Source organism: Peromyscus californicus, unplaced genomic scaffold (genome assembly GCF_007827085.1).
Source record: "Peromyscus californicus insignis strain IS unplaced genomic scaffold, ASM782708v3 Scaffold_7__1_contigs__length_154581171, whole genome shotgun sequence".
NCBI lineage: Eukaryota > Metazoa > Chordata > Mammalia > Rodentia > Cricetidae > Peromyscus > Peromyscus californicus.
This window is the reverse complement of record NW_026294595.1, coordinates 101,286,369-101,301,945: the sequence shown is the minus strand read 5'-3', so window position 1 is coordinate 101,301,945 and position 15,577 is coordinate 101,286,369. Positions and strand designations below refer to the sequence as shown.

General features: G+C 37.1%; 1 protein-coding gene across 5 annotated transcripts in view; it reads left to right on the top strand.

Moving 5' to 3' along the window:
• Positions 1–15,577, top strand: part of Trpm7 (transient receptor potential cation channel subfamily M member 7) — a 98,930-nt gene that overhangs the window by 43,302 nt on the left and 40,051 nt on the right. For all 5 annotated transcript variants that reach the window (XR_008214845.1, XM_052723049.1, XM_052723048.1 and 2 more), the window contains exons 10-19: positions 815–887; positions 4,762–4,862; positions 5,491–5,625; positions 7,408–7,461; positions 8,994–9,134; positions 9,981–10,115; positions 11,237–11,517; positions 13,218–13,446; positions 15,128–15,283; positions 15,361–15,504. Coding sequence is in view for 4 of the 5 variants with exons in the window: in XM_052723049.1 (XP_052579009.1) it covers positions 815–887; positions 4,762–4,862; positions 5,491–5,625; positions 7,408–7,461; positions 8,994–9,134; positions 9,981–10,115; positions 11,237–11,517; positions 13,218–13,446; positions 15,128–15,283; positions 15,361–15,504 (1,449 nt within the window). In the remaining variant the exon portion in view is untranslated. The remainder of the gene's footprint in view (positions 1–814; positions 888–4,761; positions 4,863–5,490; positions 5,626–7,407; positions 7,462–8,993; positions 9,135–9,980; positions 10,116–11,236; positions 11,518–13,217; positions 13,447–15,127; positions 15,284–15,360; positions 15,505–15,577) is intronic.

The following is a 15,577-nucleotide window of genomic DNA, read 5'->3' as shown; positions in this document are numbered from 1 at the left end:
ATATGAAACAAACTACTTTTGGATATACCTGATGATATATTTGATTAGTGATAATCTTAATTTTCTGTTTCATTTTAGGGTTGAAATATTATGTCTATAGATTTAGTAATCTGTAGTTATAGAGATATGTAAGTGACTTCAAAAATTTATTTCTGTATAAAAACATTAATATTGTATGTGTGTGTGATTGTATGGGCATGCATGCATCGAGGTCAGAGGACAACTTTGTATAGTCAGTTCTTTCCTTCCACCTTTACATGGTTTCTGGAGACTGAACTTAGTTGTCAGGTTTGTATGGTGTCTTAATTACTTTTCTTTTGCTGTGTAGAAACACCATGACCAAGGCAACTTACAAAAGAGCATTTAATGGGGTCTTACAGTTTGAGGGTGAGTTCATGATCATCATGGCAGGGAGCATGGCAGTAGGCAGACAAGGAGTTGGAGCAGTAACTGCGAGCTTTCATGTTGAGACAACCACGAGGGAGGGGAGCTAACTGAGAATGTTATAGCTTACCAAACCTCAAAGCTTACTCCCAGTGACATACCTCTTCCTATAAGGCCACAGCTCCTGATTCTTCCCCAACAGTTCTACCAACTGAGGACCAAGCATTCAAATACGAGCTTACAGGGGCCGTCCTCATTCAAATCGTCACATATGGCAAGCAAGCACATTTACCCACTTAGCCATCTTGCCAGTCCTGCAGATATGTTTCTATATAAAGACATTTTTCTTTGTAGTAATTGAAATTGTTTTTTGTTTTATAATACCTTAGCTTTAAAAATAAAGACATAATATTAATATATTTTGAACTAGATCACTGTTTTCCACATTGGATCAGAGGAACATCAAGATATAGATGTGGCGATACTTACTGCACTGCTAAAAGGTAAGGGTTTTTTATTTTGTTTGGTTTTTTGAGACAGTCTTGGCCATAGCTGTGGCTGTCCTGAAACTCATGTAGATCCTCCTGCCTCTGCTTCCCGAGTGCTGGGTTTAAGGTCTGAGCCACCATGCTTGACTAAAAAGGTAAGATTCTAAAATCTTATAATCTTTAATTTGTATCTTATTTATATAAGGTAGGACTTTTCATTTAGCTAAAGGTTAAGGAGTGGGTTTTCAATAGTTTTTTTTTTTTTTAAATGAAAGACACCATTACTTTTTTGTTAACAACAAATTAGTTTTGTAGATTTGTAGTTTTCTGTCCTGTAGACCTTTATTTTTATTTTTGAAAATTTATGCCTCCAGAACAGGTTTTGCATTGACCAATTATTCCTGGACATTGGAGCTGCCCTGGCATCTGTGGTTTATTTTTGTAGGGGGAGAATTTTTATTTCATTTTAGTCTTTTTTTATTTTATATTATTGGCTTTCTGTTTGTTTTCATTTTCATTTTGGGGTTGGTTTTGTGTGTCTGAGTGTGTAAATGCTTACATGTTTGATAGGGGAGAGAACATGACATTGAGGAGGTAGAATGGATCTAGGAGGAATTGAGGGGAACTTGTTCAAATACATTATATGGAAAAGCAGTTTTTTAATTTAAAAAAAAAAAAAAAAACAGGTGTGAGTTGTGGGTAAAATGCTTGCTGTATATAGGCCCCTGTATGTAAAGTCAGGTGGTGCTGTGCACTTGTAATCTCAGTACTGGAATTCCAGAGCGTCTCACTGTCGGCCAGTGCCTCTGAAAGGGCATACTCTAAGGTAGTAAGATGCTCCATCTCAAGCAAGGTGTGTGTGGGATATGCTGTTTTCTTTTGAAGAAAATTTGAAAACTAGTGTTGTCTTTTAGGAATAAGGGATTGATACGTATGTACTTTGTTTTTCTCCCAAAATCTTACCAAACATATCCACTGATAGAACAAAATGTCACAGTGAAAAATATTTTCAGAAATAAGACATGAAAATAGTGTCTTGTCTGGGTACCTGAAAACGACATATTTGGCAGGAGCAAAGGTCACTGTTTCGTTATCCATAAGGATGTCCCAAATATTAGACCACAACAACTTGCCAGTATGTTTTTAAAAATAATGTTTTAAAATGTAAACAATAACATAATTAAGTATATATCATCTTGGGATCAAGAGATGCATAAGTATTAAGAAACCCAGAAGCTATAAATATAGTAAAAAGAGAGATGACATAGATATCACAACGTAAGATAATAATAGAACACTATGTCTCTTTACTGTTTGTCATATGTATTCTGTGTGCTAGCCAGTCATCCTACGTGGCCTGTTGTTTTTTTTTTAATCTTTTCTTCATCTTACAAAGGAAGAAACTAAGGAATCAATGTTAAAGTGAAGGAATTTGAAAACGGCTATATTGGGCCATTGAGACAGCTGAGCGGATCAAAGCACTTGCCACATGAGCCTGATAATATAAGTTCAGTCCCTGGAATCTATAGTGGAAGGAGAGAATCAATTCATGAAAGTTGTCCTCTGGTCTACACATGATTGCTGTGGCACAGACACACCCAGACACACACACACACACACACACACACACACACACACACACACACACACACACGCTCGCTCGCGCTCTCTCTCTCTCTCTCTCTCACACACACACACACACACACACACACACACACACACACACACACACACAAGTAATAAATAAATTAAAAGTTGTAAATTTAAAAAAAAGATGAATATCTTATGGAGAAAATGAGTATGAAAATTTGAGGAAGAATCCAAAGACATGGTTAATGGAATTGTTTTCCAATATTATTATTGTATAAAAATAGAAACAAGGCATTCTGTGTGCTGACCTAGTCTAATAAATGTAGCTCTCACTCCTCATCAGAGAAGCTTGTTTTAATGTAAGATAGGGATGTTCACAAAAACCACAGCTGCTGAAAATGTGGAGAACAACTTGCAGTGGGGTGCTCAATCCCAGTTGCTGCATTTGCAACACAAATGTACACCTAAGGAACATTTTGCAAGAAGACTGTAAGCCAGGAGACCAAGAAGTCTGCTGTGATATTATATCTTCTAGCTGTGAGAGGGTTGCCACACGAAACCTCAGCAATATGTTATCTAAACAAGACCAAAACAGTAAGACCAATTGACATGTAAAGTGGATGGGTGACTCTCACAAAGTTCCTCCCCCTAGATGAATAGCTACAGGTAATTAACCACTGCTGAGAGTTAGTCTTCATCAGGAAGAAGTCCCACAATTGGTTATTCTAGAAAATAAATTTTATTTATTAAAAATAATAAATTAACTTTGCTGGGCAGTGGTGATGCATACCTTTAATTCCAGCGTTCGGGAAGCAGAGGCAGGTAGATCTGAGTTCAGAGCCAGCCTGGTCTACAGAGCGAATTCTCGGACAGCTAGGGATATACAGAAACCCTGTCTCAAAAACTCAAAAATTAATAATAATAAATTAAAGTAGAAATAAATTCTAAGTAAGTGCCACTACCTCTCCTCCCACGTAGAGAAGTACAGATCTTCTATATAAATGGTACAAGCTTCTTGAATGTATCGAAAGCTTTAAAGTGATATTTTGTTTGTTTGTTTGTTTGTTTGGGTTTTAAGACAAGGTTTCTCTGTAAAGCCCTGGCTATCCTGGAACTTGCTCTGTAGACCAGGCTGGCTTCAAATTCACATAGATCCGCCTGCTTCTGACTTCCGAGTTCTGGGATTAAAGATGTGCGCCATCACCGCCTAGCTTAAAGTCATATTCTTATATCCAGAAAATTAGCTTCTAGAGAATCATTGTATTTAAATAATCAAACATGAACTAAAGTATACTTGAAAATTTTCAGAGTAACCTAAATATCTATGTACTGGAATGTTTTAACTATTTCATGCTTTGAAGATTATTACATACAAAGTAAACTATTCTGTTAAGGAAAGCCACGTAGAGTGAGTCTCATAAGGCAGCTACTAAACTTAGGTTTTTAGTCAGACTTGCTCTGTAGATTTACCTGGCTTTAATCTCATGGCAGTCCTCCTGATGCAGCGTCCCAATGCTAATATTACAGATGTTACATGTCATGCTCATCTCTGACTCCATCTTTCTGTGTGTGTGTGTGTGTGTGTGTGTGTGTGTGTGTGTTTAGTTCACTGATCTGTTGAGACTGGTTGGCAAGCAAACTCCAGAAATCCACTTGTCTCTCTCCTCCCCATCCAAGCCATAGGGTTACATTCACCATTTTTTTCCTTCAAAGGTGATAGGGATCAGAACTCAGGTTCTCATGTTCGCAGAGCACATACTTTATCCACTCTGCTATCTTCTCATCCCTGATCCTGTTTATTCAATCTTTAAAAAAAAAATGCATTTATTTATTTATGTGTGGTGTGTAAACCCATTCACATTTGCGCATGCTGTGATGCACATGTAGAGGTTGGAGAACATTTGTTTACCATGTGGGGCCAGGAGATGGAAGTTGACAGGCTTGGGAGCAGGTATGTTTACCCACTGAGCCATCTCTCCAGCTCAGATCCCACTTACTAATGTATAGTCTATCCCTTTCTTAATAATTTAAAATATATGGCTATACTTATATATGTGCAGAAAAGTACCTGAAAAAACATTTTTCACAATCCTTGAAGTACTATGCCTGTGGGAGAAACAAATCATCTTTGGTTCCTCGGTTCCTACATTCTGAGGCAATGTAGTTTTTATACTTGAAAATACAAATGCTCCGTGGTGGTAGACACCAGCTGTGTAAATTAAAGGGTTCTAGGGACAGTTTGTAAATGCTTACAAAGTGATAGAGATATACTCACCAACTGTTTTCTTTATTCAATTAGGTACTAATGCATCTGCATTTGACCAGCTTATCCTCACACTGGCATGGGACAGAGTTGATATTGCCAAAAATCATGTATTTGTTTATGGACAGCAGTGGTTGGTATGTAGATAATCTAAATACACCATATAATGACAATGGACACTTAGTAGCTACAGGTTTTATATCCATGGATTCCCCCAACCACAAAATGATATTAAAACAGCAGTGTACACACAGTGATTTCCAAATTAATTTTTACTACAAAGAGTTCTTTTTAAGCATCTAATGATGTAGTATTAAAAGTAGAACTGGGATGTAGTCTAGTAGGTAGAGTGCTTGTCTCGTTTGTAGGAATCCCTGGGTTCCATTCCAGCACTGCATAAACTGAGTGGGTGACACACTTCTGTAATTCCAGCTCTCGAGCTGGGCAGCAAGCAGGCACCTACCCACTGAGCATCTCCAGCCCTGTTTTCTCAATCTAATTGGTGATGGATTTCGTAGCTCCTTTCTCCCACCCCCATACAACATTTGCTGTCTTACAGATAGAGCATTTATGCAACATTATTTAGGGAATCCTGTGTAAGGTGGGTCTTTGTATACATTCTCTAAATACCTTAGGTAACCGTTTTGCATCTTTCTCATTTTGTTCCCACACTTTGAGAACATTTAGGTATAAATCATAAGGACTTGTATTTAAGGAATTGATAGTTGGAACATGTGAAATGTATTTATTAATTTGATACTCTAGGTTGGATCCTTGGAACAAGCTATGCTTGATGCTCTTGTAATGGATAGAGTTTCATTTGTAAAACTTCTTATTGAAAATGGAGTAAGCATGCATAAATTCCTTACCATTCCGAGACTGGAAGAACTTTATAACACTGTAAGTCTGATAAAATTCTTTGTTCACTGTTTTATTGTCTTTGAAAATGTCATTTTATCTGAAAATATACACTCCTATTGCTAGTTTTCAGTGTCTTAGTTGTTATGGGGGAGAAATGCAGCGTTTCTTACTATGGATTCTTGTTTGACAGTCTGAAGCCACTCTCCGGTTTTATAAGCCCTTCTCTATTGATGTAGCCATGTGGGAAAAGTGATGTTGACGTAATAATCCATCTTTTCTTTCCCTTCTTACCTTTTAAAAGTATAGGATCCACTTCTAACTTAGAGGATGATGTTTTATTTTGGTTTTTTATTTTTCGTTATTGGAGAATGTACATAATAGTTTTCCTTTCTTCTTAAATTCATGGTTGTTGACCTTCTGGTATATTTCTTTTGGTGTATTTTTTCTTATAAAAACTTAATATTCTTTCTCTCTCTTTTTTTTTTTTTCATATTTCGTGTTAGTACCAATGGGAAAGGTAAACACTTCCTCATAGTTTTCTGTGAATCCAGTGCAAATTTAATTGAGCTATGCTGTGAGGAATACTGAACAAAGCCAAGCTTTATAACTTCTAGAAAACTCAATACTAATTCATCAATTTCTACTACTTTTTTTTTTTTTTTTTACTCCTGATAGCTTTGTACTACTTGGTCGTTTTTAATTGAGTTCACTACCACTATTTATCATTTTAATTTTCTTATCTATATTTCTTTAATCTCTTTCCTTGATCAAATTCTTTAGGTTTTATAATAACATACTTTGCAATATCTTTCTGTAGTTTAGAAATCTTTGGTGGCTCTTTAGTATCCTCACCATATAGCTGGATTGTTTTCAGAAATAGACACTGGTGATTTTAAATTTCTGATACAGGGTCTCACTATGTTGACATGGCTTACCTGCAACTCTCAGTATAGACCAGGCTGGTCTAGAACTCATAAAAGTTGGGCTGCTTCTGCTTCTAGAGAGCTAGGATTAAAGGCCTATGTCATTATGTTAGATAGTAGCCACATTTTCACCCTACCTACCTTTCTTAGTCTTTTTTTTTTTTTTTGGTTTTTCGAGACAGGGTTTCTCTGTGTAGCTTTGCGCCTTTCCTGGAACTCACTTGGTAGCCCAGGCTGGCCTCGAACTCACAGAGATCCGCCTGCCTCTGCCTCCCGAGTGCTGGGATTAAAGGCGTGCGCCACCACCGCCCGGCCCTTTCTTAGTCTTTTTATTTGGTACCTCCAACCTCAGATGCTGTGTGTGCTGAGTATATTACCTACCATTTTCTTAACACACAAACTATTTAGTAAAGTATTGATTACTTAATATGCTGGCCTGCTTTTTTCTGTCTATCTAGTCTTCATTTATTGAAATTTTATTCTGTGCTTAAAGCAGCTCACATATTCCACAGCTTTCAGTAAATCTAGACTAGTTAAGAAGAATTGTATCTTCCCCCCTGGGTTATAAATTTCTTTTAAATAGGGTTATAGCCTTATTTTGGTTTTATCCATTATTACCATCTAATATAATTACACTGAACCTTATTTGTGTCCTGTCTCTAAATTGATGTAAAAATTAAAAGGATTACTCATTGTTGATAAGAAGTTTCTCCCTGAAATATAAACCAAATATAAAACAGTAAAAATTAAAATTGAACCCATTAGCAAGGAAGTCTTTAGAATGTGTTCAAGAGGCTCTTGGTAAGTACTGTAAGTATCAGTATGTACTGTAAGGAACAAAATGGGAGCTTATTTATTTTAGACCAAAGCTAATAGTTTCCTCTTGTTTTCCCTTAAGAAACAAGGTCCGACCAATCCAATGCTGTTCCATCTCATTCGAGATGTCAAACAGGTAAGAGACTGTCTCTGTTATAGGAAAACTATACCTTTTAGTCATTTGCACTTTATTTTTGCCCTCAAAACACCTAAGTACGTTTTTAAAAATGAGAATAGAAACAACAGCTTTTTGTGCAAGATAAAATAAGAACTATCTTTGTCATAAAAGTAAGTAACTTAGCACTGCAGAGATGGGTCAGCTAGAAGAGCACTGGAGAGAACTCCAATCCTTTTCCCAGCACCCACATGAGCCTAATTGTAACTCCAGGTCCTGCGCATCGGTCCTTTTCTGCCTTCTGGGCAGTAAGTACACATGTGATTCACAGACACACATGTAGACAAAATACCCATACACATACAGTTTTAAAAAACTGTATAATAAAGAACCTACTATATTCACACCAAGAAAAAAGAAAACGTGAAATTAATCCCAGTCTCCTAAGCTTCTACTCATAGCAGATAGAACACAATATATTTTATAATGTTAATTGGTCCAGAAGAGGAAGGTCAATGATAGGATATGTCATCTTTCTCTTATCAGAAATATCTTACCTAGAAATATGTCTCAGTGTAAAGGACACTGAACGATGATGATATTCAGAGCTGAAGAAAAGCCAAATGCTTTTAACACTCATGCTAGCAGTTGTCACCCTGGATATATGAAGCATGATACCTTTCTTCTTTTATGTTTTTTGTGAATTAGTCATTTTAATTTTAGAGTCAAATTGTTGGGGTCAAATACTTTTTTTTTTCTTCCTTTCCATTTTTTTTTTTTTTTTCAAATTGTGAGATCCACCAAAAAAAAAATTGTTAGTTTTTTGAGACAGGATTTCTCTGTATAACAGCTCTGGCTGTCCTTGAACTCGATTTGTAGGCCTGGCTGGCTTCAAACTCACAGAGATCTGCTTGCCTGTGCTTCTGGAGTGCTAGGATTGTTTTCTTGAGACAGGGTGTAACTATGTAGCTCTGGCTGTCCTGGAACTCACTATGTAGATCAGGCTGGGCTCACAAGAGATCTGCCTGCCTCTTGCCTCCTGAGTGCTAGGATTAAAGACGTGTGCCACTGCATCCAGCTTAAAATACTTTTTAAAATTTATTTTGTCAAACTTTGATGTTCTACTGTTAGTGTACTATTAATAAATCATTTTTCTTTTTGAGAAAGGATCTCTAAATAGCCCTGGCTTTCTTGGAACTCACTATGTATACCAGGATGGCCTTGGTCTCAGAGATCCACCTGCTTCTACCTCATGAGTGCTGGGATTAAAGGTGTTTATCACCACACCTGGCAATAAACCAGACTTCATAAACAAAAAAATGTCATTTCTGTGGTTTTTGATGTAATAATATAGGAATTATGTGGTTTTATGTAATAATATAGGAAGAGCTTAAACTTTAAAGAAGTGGCCAGTTTGTGATATGTACTGTATTTAGGTTTCATAGATTATAGCCTCTGTGTATGCAATGTTGGAGGGTGTAAAAACAAGCTGTCTTTCTTTGTTAGGTTGGACTGACTCATACCATCCTGTCTATTTAATATTTTGTTTTCAGGGTAATCTTCCTCCAGGATACAAGATCACTCTAATTGATGTAGGACTTGTGATTGAATATCTCATGGGAGGAACCTACAGATGCACATACACACGAAAACGTTTTCGATTAATATATAATAGTCTTGGAGGGAATAACCGGGTATGTATAATTTTGGTGGTTAAATGTTAAGAATTAGGTATATGAGCTGAGTTTGATGGGGCATACCTATAATCCTAACAGGTGCAGGAGGCTGGCTGTGAGTTTTAGGCCAGCCTGGTTTACATAGTAAGTTACAAGTTAACCAGGACTGCAGCTGAAACCCTGTCTCAAAGCAACAACCAAAAAAATTAAGGGGATTTCCAAGGTAGAATGATTCCCTAGTTTGTATCAGTCACTTCCTAAATTAGACACCCAGCATCATAAAAAGGACAAAGTGTTTTAGTTTTATTAGAATAGTGACAGTGATAATTGTCTTTGAATGTGAGATATCAGTTGGTATAGCAGTGCACACCTTTAATCCCAGCATTCATTCGGCAGAAGCAGGAGGACCTCTGTGAGTTCAGTGTCAGCCTGATCTACAAAGAGTTCCGGGCCAGCCAGGGCTACTTTATGTCATAAAACTAAACCTGACATTCAAACTAAAAGTAATTAAAATATTTTTTAAGTTGGATAGGTAACATGTACGTACTTGTAGTACCAGTTCCTGGGGTGGCTGAGCCAGGCTTGACAACATCAGAGAGAGCTCTGTCAGAAAGAAAGGAGACTACAGCCAGAGGCTGGATGAGTGCATTTGTTGTGATACACATGTAATCCTTGCCCTTTGGGGCCAGAAGCAAGAGTCACAAGACTAGCCTAGGCTACATAGTGAGACAGATATTTCAAAAGAAAAAAGGGAAGAAATCCTAAACCAACTATTTTTACACATAAATGTTTATAAATCATCCTGAAATTTTTTGTAACATATCAGCATTTTAAAATTTTTTTAAAATAAGCTCTCATTTTCAGAGATCAGGTCGAAACACCTCCAGCAGCACTCCTCAGTTGCGAAAGAGTCATGAAACTTTTGGCAATAGAGCTGATAAAAAGGAAAAAATGAGACACAATCATTTCATTAAAACAGCCCAACCCTACAGACCAAAGGTATGTTGTTTTATTCTTTAAAGAAAATAGGTTTGGGCCAGCAGTAGTGGTGCACACCTTTAATAGCACTCAGGAGGCAGAGGCAGGTGCATTTCTGAGTTCAAGGCCACCCTGGTCTACAGAGCAAGTTCCAGGACAGCCAGGGCTACACAGAGAAACCCTGTCTTGAAAACCCTCCCCTCAAAGAAGGTTTGTTAAGCATACTAAAGATGGAAATATTTTCCTTCCTAAATTTTGCTTTTTACTAATTAGTATTATTAAGTAAAAACTTGGATTATCTTTTGGTTTAGGACTTTTTTATGTCTTTGACTCTTCATTTTCCCACAAAGACAGAGAATTATTAATTATGATTCTATTAAATTTGTCCAATTTTAGCTGTGATAATAGCCAGATTTAAAAATTTTTTTTTTTTTTTTTGGTTTTTCGAGACAGGGTTTCTCTGTGTAGCTTTGCGCCTTTCCTGGAACTCACTTGGTAGCCCAGGCTGGCCTCGAACTCACAGAGATCTGCCTGCCTCTGCCTCCCGAGTGCTGGGATTAAAGGCGTGCGCCACCACCGCCCGGCGTAAAATTTTTTTAACTGACTTTAATTTTTATTCTAGTATACCCAACAAGAGTATTATCTAAACTTTTACTAAATTTGTATTTTATCAGATATTAGTTCAAATATTATGACCATGCCTCAGCCTTTTTGTTGAATTGACATTTTTATAAGATGAATTATGAATTTTGTTATAGGCATTATGAGTTGAATAAAGGATATTTATTTAAAAACTTCACTAAGCCAGGCAGTCAGTGGTGGCACACGCCTTTAATCCCAGCACTCAGGGAAGCAGAGGCAGACGGATCTCTGTGAGTTCGAGGCCAGCCTGGTCTACAGAGCGAGTTCCAGGACAGCCAAGGCTACACAAAGAAACCTTGTCTCAAAAAAAAAAAAAAAAAAAAAAATTCACTAAGATGGTTGTCATATGGCCTTCTTATTACCGTCACTAATGGTTTAAGATGCTGGAGGTCAGGTCCAAACCTCTTTGCCTAGTAGGCAGGCTGTGTCCTACAGAGTTATGTCCCCAGCCTCCTCATGTGGCCTTACTATGAGTCTTACAGTATTTTTTTCCCTTGAAGATGGATACAGCTATGGAAGAAGGGAAGAAGAAAAGAACCAAAGATGAAATTGTAGATATTGATGATCCAGAAACCAAGCGCTTTCCTTATCCTCTTAATGAATTATTAATTTGGGCTTGCCTTATGAAGAGGCAGGTCATGGCCCGCTTTCTGTGGCAGCATGGTGAAGAATCAATGGCTAAAGCGTTAGTTGCCTGTAAGATCTATCGTTCCATGGCTTATGAAGCAAAGCAGAGTGACCTGGTAGATGATACTTCAGAGGAACTCAAACAATATTCCAAGTGAGTGACATTTTAATGACATTTTAACACATTAAAGTGTTTGCCTGCATGCTCTGTCGGGTGCTGCTAAGTCTTTAATAGGGATGTATGTAGGGTTGAGGGGCATATTGAGTTTATTGGTGTAACTAAGACAAAAATATTTTAGGTGCATTATGTAATTTTAAAATTTGAAAAGAAATTTGCTGTTTGATGTGTTAAAAATTTCAGAAATCAAGAAATAAATGGGAGAAGTTAAATAAGTATACATAGTAGCAATTACATTAAGAATTCTGTTTGGAATATAAAAAAAAGAACATGGGGCTGGAGAGATGGCTCAGCGCTTAATGGAACTGGCTGCTCTTCCAGAGGACCTGGGTTCAATTCTCAGCTCCCACATAGCAGCTCACAACTGTCTATACCTCCTGTTTCAGAGAATCCAACACCCTCATACAGACATATATGGGTAAAACATCAATGTACATAAAATAAAAATAATTTTTTCTTTAAAAAGAATATTTGGTTTGAGGTGTGGTTGTTTTGGTTTTTCAAGACAGGGTTTCTCTGTGTAGCTTTGCACCTTTCCTGGAACTCACTCTGTAGATCAGGCTGGCCTCGAACTCACAGAGATCCCCCTGCCTCTGCCTCCCAGTGCTGGGATTAAAGGCGTGCGCCACCACCGCCTGGCTTGAGGTGTGTTTTTGAGAAATGAACTGAATTTAAACAGGGAATCCATTTTGGATGATGGAATCACAGATACTAAAGAATAAAATAGTTTACAAGTTTATAATTTGCTTTGGGAGATAGTGTTCACATCAGTCTAGAAAGGTAATTTTTAGAATTTTTATAATAGATATTTAGTTCTTCCTGTCTCCAAGTAAGCCAATTTTGGAAGAGATTAACAGTTGTTGCTGAAAACTTATAGGGATTCTTTTTCTACTTAGTGGGAATTTACAGTGTATGTTATTTCTGGTGATGAAATTAGACCCTAGCTACATTGTTCCTGTTTCCAAGTTTGAAATACAATGTAGAGGGGCTGGAAAGATGGCTTAGTGATTAAGGGCACTGTCTGTACTTGTGGAGGACCTGGGTTCAATTTGCAGTACCCACAGTAACTACAGTTCCAGGGGATCTGATGCTTTCTTCTGACCTCTGTGGGCTCTGCCCACTTTTAGTGCACATACATATACTTAGGCACACACATACCCATAACAATTAAATTAAAAATCAATATTAAAACAATAAAGTTAAAGGATAGTTTAAGAGTAGTTGGTTAAAAGTGCACTTGTAGACTGGGGGTGTGTGTAAACTCAGTAGTAGAGTATCTTTAAAAAAATTTTTTTCAGTTTATGTGTATGGGTATTTTGCTTCCATATATGTCTGTATACCTCTTGTGTGCCTGATGCCCAAGGAGTCCAGAAAAGGGGGTCATATCCCCTGGGACAGAGTTCCAGACCATTGTGAGTCGTCGTGTGGGTGCTAGGAATCACACCTAGGCCCTCTGGAAGAGCTGCTAGTGCTCTTAACTGCTGAGCCATCTCTCTAGCTCTTAATTTTTTAAATTATATTTTATTGATTCTTTTGTTTGGAGAGGGTATTAGAGTTTCCGACTAACATGCTTAAAGATGTTTTATTCTCAACAAAAACAAAATAGCCTTATAGTTTCTTTACCTGTGTATACTTTAGTGGGTTTTTGTTTGTTTGTTTGTTTGTGTGTTTTGTAGTGATTTTGGCCAACTGGCAGTTGAATTATTGGAACAATCCTTCAGGCAAGATGAAACCATGGCTATGAAATTACTCACGTATGAACTGAAAAACTGGAGTAATTCAACCTGCCTTAAATTAGCAGTTTCTTCAAGACTCAGACCTTTTGTGGCTCACACCTGTACACAGATGTTGTTATCTGATATGTGGATGGGACGGCTGAATATGAGAAAAAACTCCTGGTATAAGGTATATCTGAAAAATAATTAGATTTGAAGTATATAATGAGATTCAAAGTATGTCAGGGACCCACCCTCAACTTTTCCAGGGTTCCTATGAAGATGTGAGAAGAATAAGGAATGATAGATAGAATGATAGGCCTAGCCAAGAAGAAGATAAAAAGAGACACAGGTTAGCTTCAGGAGGACTTGGATCAATATTCAACAGCCCAGAACTTTATTCAAAAGGGCTTTTTATAACAATGCCACTGGGTGATTCAAAAGACCTCACTTACTAGATACAGCCAAGTGCAGACCCTTCCAAACACCTGGTACCCAGGCCCGTGATCCAATCATCCCTTTATGCAGCCCTGTTGGTAAAGCAAGCTCAGATCTCACTAGGAAACCTCTGTGGGCTTCCACAAAAGTATGAACAAACTAGCCTACACATCTGCAGTAAAATGATTTGTAAGGATAATAGAAGGCAATTAGAACATGAGGAAATGAGTGATTACTAATTTGTAAAATTCTAGAGCTATCATCTACTGACTTAATGTGTTACTGAAGGATACCGAATACATTTATCCATGTGCCTAGTTTATAGTATAGATTAGTGTATCAATGTATGCAGAATTTAAGGTTAAGAATTTGGGTAACCGGGCGGTAGTGGTGCACGCCTTTAATCCCAGCAAGGGAGGCAGAGGCAGGTGGATCTCTGTGAGTTCGAGGCCAGCCTGGTCTACAGAGCGAGTTCCAGGAAAAGTGCAAAGAGAAACCCTGTCTCGAAAAACCAAAAAAAAAAAAAAAAGAATGTGGGTAAAATGGCTAGTCCTTTTAGTTTGTCATTGTATAAGAGATACTACTTTAAACTTCCTTTTTATTCTCTCTTACATCTTTTAATACAGTAAAAAATTAGAAGGCAGAAGGTTGGATAAGAATGATATGTAAAGTTTAAAAAATAAACTTTGGTTTATAGTTGTTTTTTTTTTTTTTTGATTTTTAAAAATTTTTATTTTATATGCATTGGTATTTTGCCTGCCTGCATGTCTATGTGAGGATGTCAGATCCCCTAGAACTGGAAATACAGACAGTTGTGAGCTGCCATGTGAGTGCTGGGAATTGAACCCAGATCCTCTGGAAGAGCAATCAGTGCTCTTAACCACTGAGCAGTCTCTCCAGTCCTGGTTTATAGTTGTATAATGAGTCATCATGCTATAGCATAGGGCACTTACAAGAGAAATCTCAGGTAAAATAACAACAGCACCTTTATAATGCTGAAGTTTTGCTAAAAATATTTTTCTTAACAAATTATAATGATTATTTGTTTGTTTGTTTATTTATTTATTGGTTTTTTGAAACAGAGTTTCTCTGTGAAACAGTCCTGGCTGTCCTGGAACTCACTCTGTAGACCAGGCTGGCCTCAACTCACAGAGATCTGCCTGCCTCTGCCTCCCAAGTGCTGGGATTGTGTGCCACCACCACTTGGCTTATAATGATTTTACTTAAAGGACCGATTTGTACTGGTTATTAAACCTATGCTGTCACTATCATAATGCTAAGATGATACAGTATGTAAAGAAAAATGAATTTTTAATTTTACCTACAGTTTTTAGGGCAAAATGGGTAGCAATCAAAAGATATTTAATGCATAACTTGCTGTTTTATTCTCAAACATTTTAAAATGCAAACTTTTATGTTTCTAAAAACTCTAGGTCATATTAAGCATTTTAGTTCCACCTGCCATATTAATGCTAGAGTATAAAACCAAAGCTGAAATGTCCCATATCCCACAATCTCAAGATGCTCATCAGATGACTATGGAGGACAGCGAAAACAATTTCCACAACATAACAGAAGAGATACCCATGGTAAGGATGGAAGACTTCAGAGTAGATGTAAGTTTGTTATGAGGAAATAGAAACTAAATACGTATTTTTAATTTTAGGAAGTGTTTAAAGAAGTACGGATTTTGGACAACAGTGAAGGAAAGAATGAAATGGAGATACATATTAAATCAAAAAAACTTCCAATCACACGAAAGTTTTATGCCTTTTATCATGCACCAATTGTAAAGTTCTGGTTTAACACGGTATGTTTTTAAATTGCTATGTTCATGGTTTGGTTTGGTGGAGTTTGTTTATTTGTTTTTAGTTCTGGGGAAA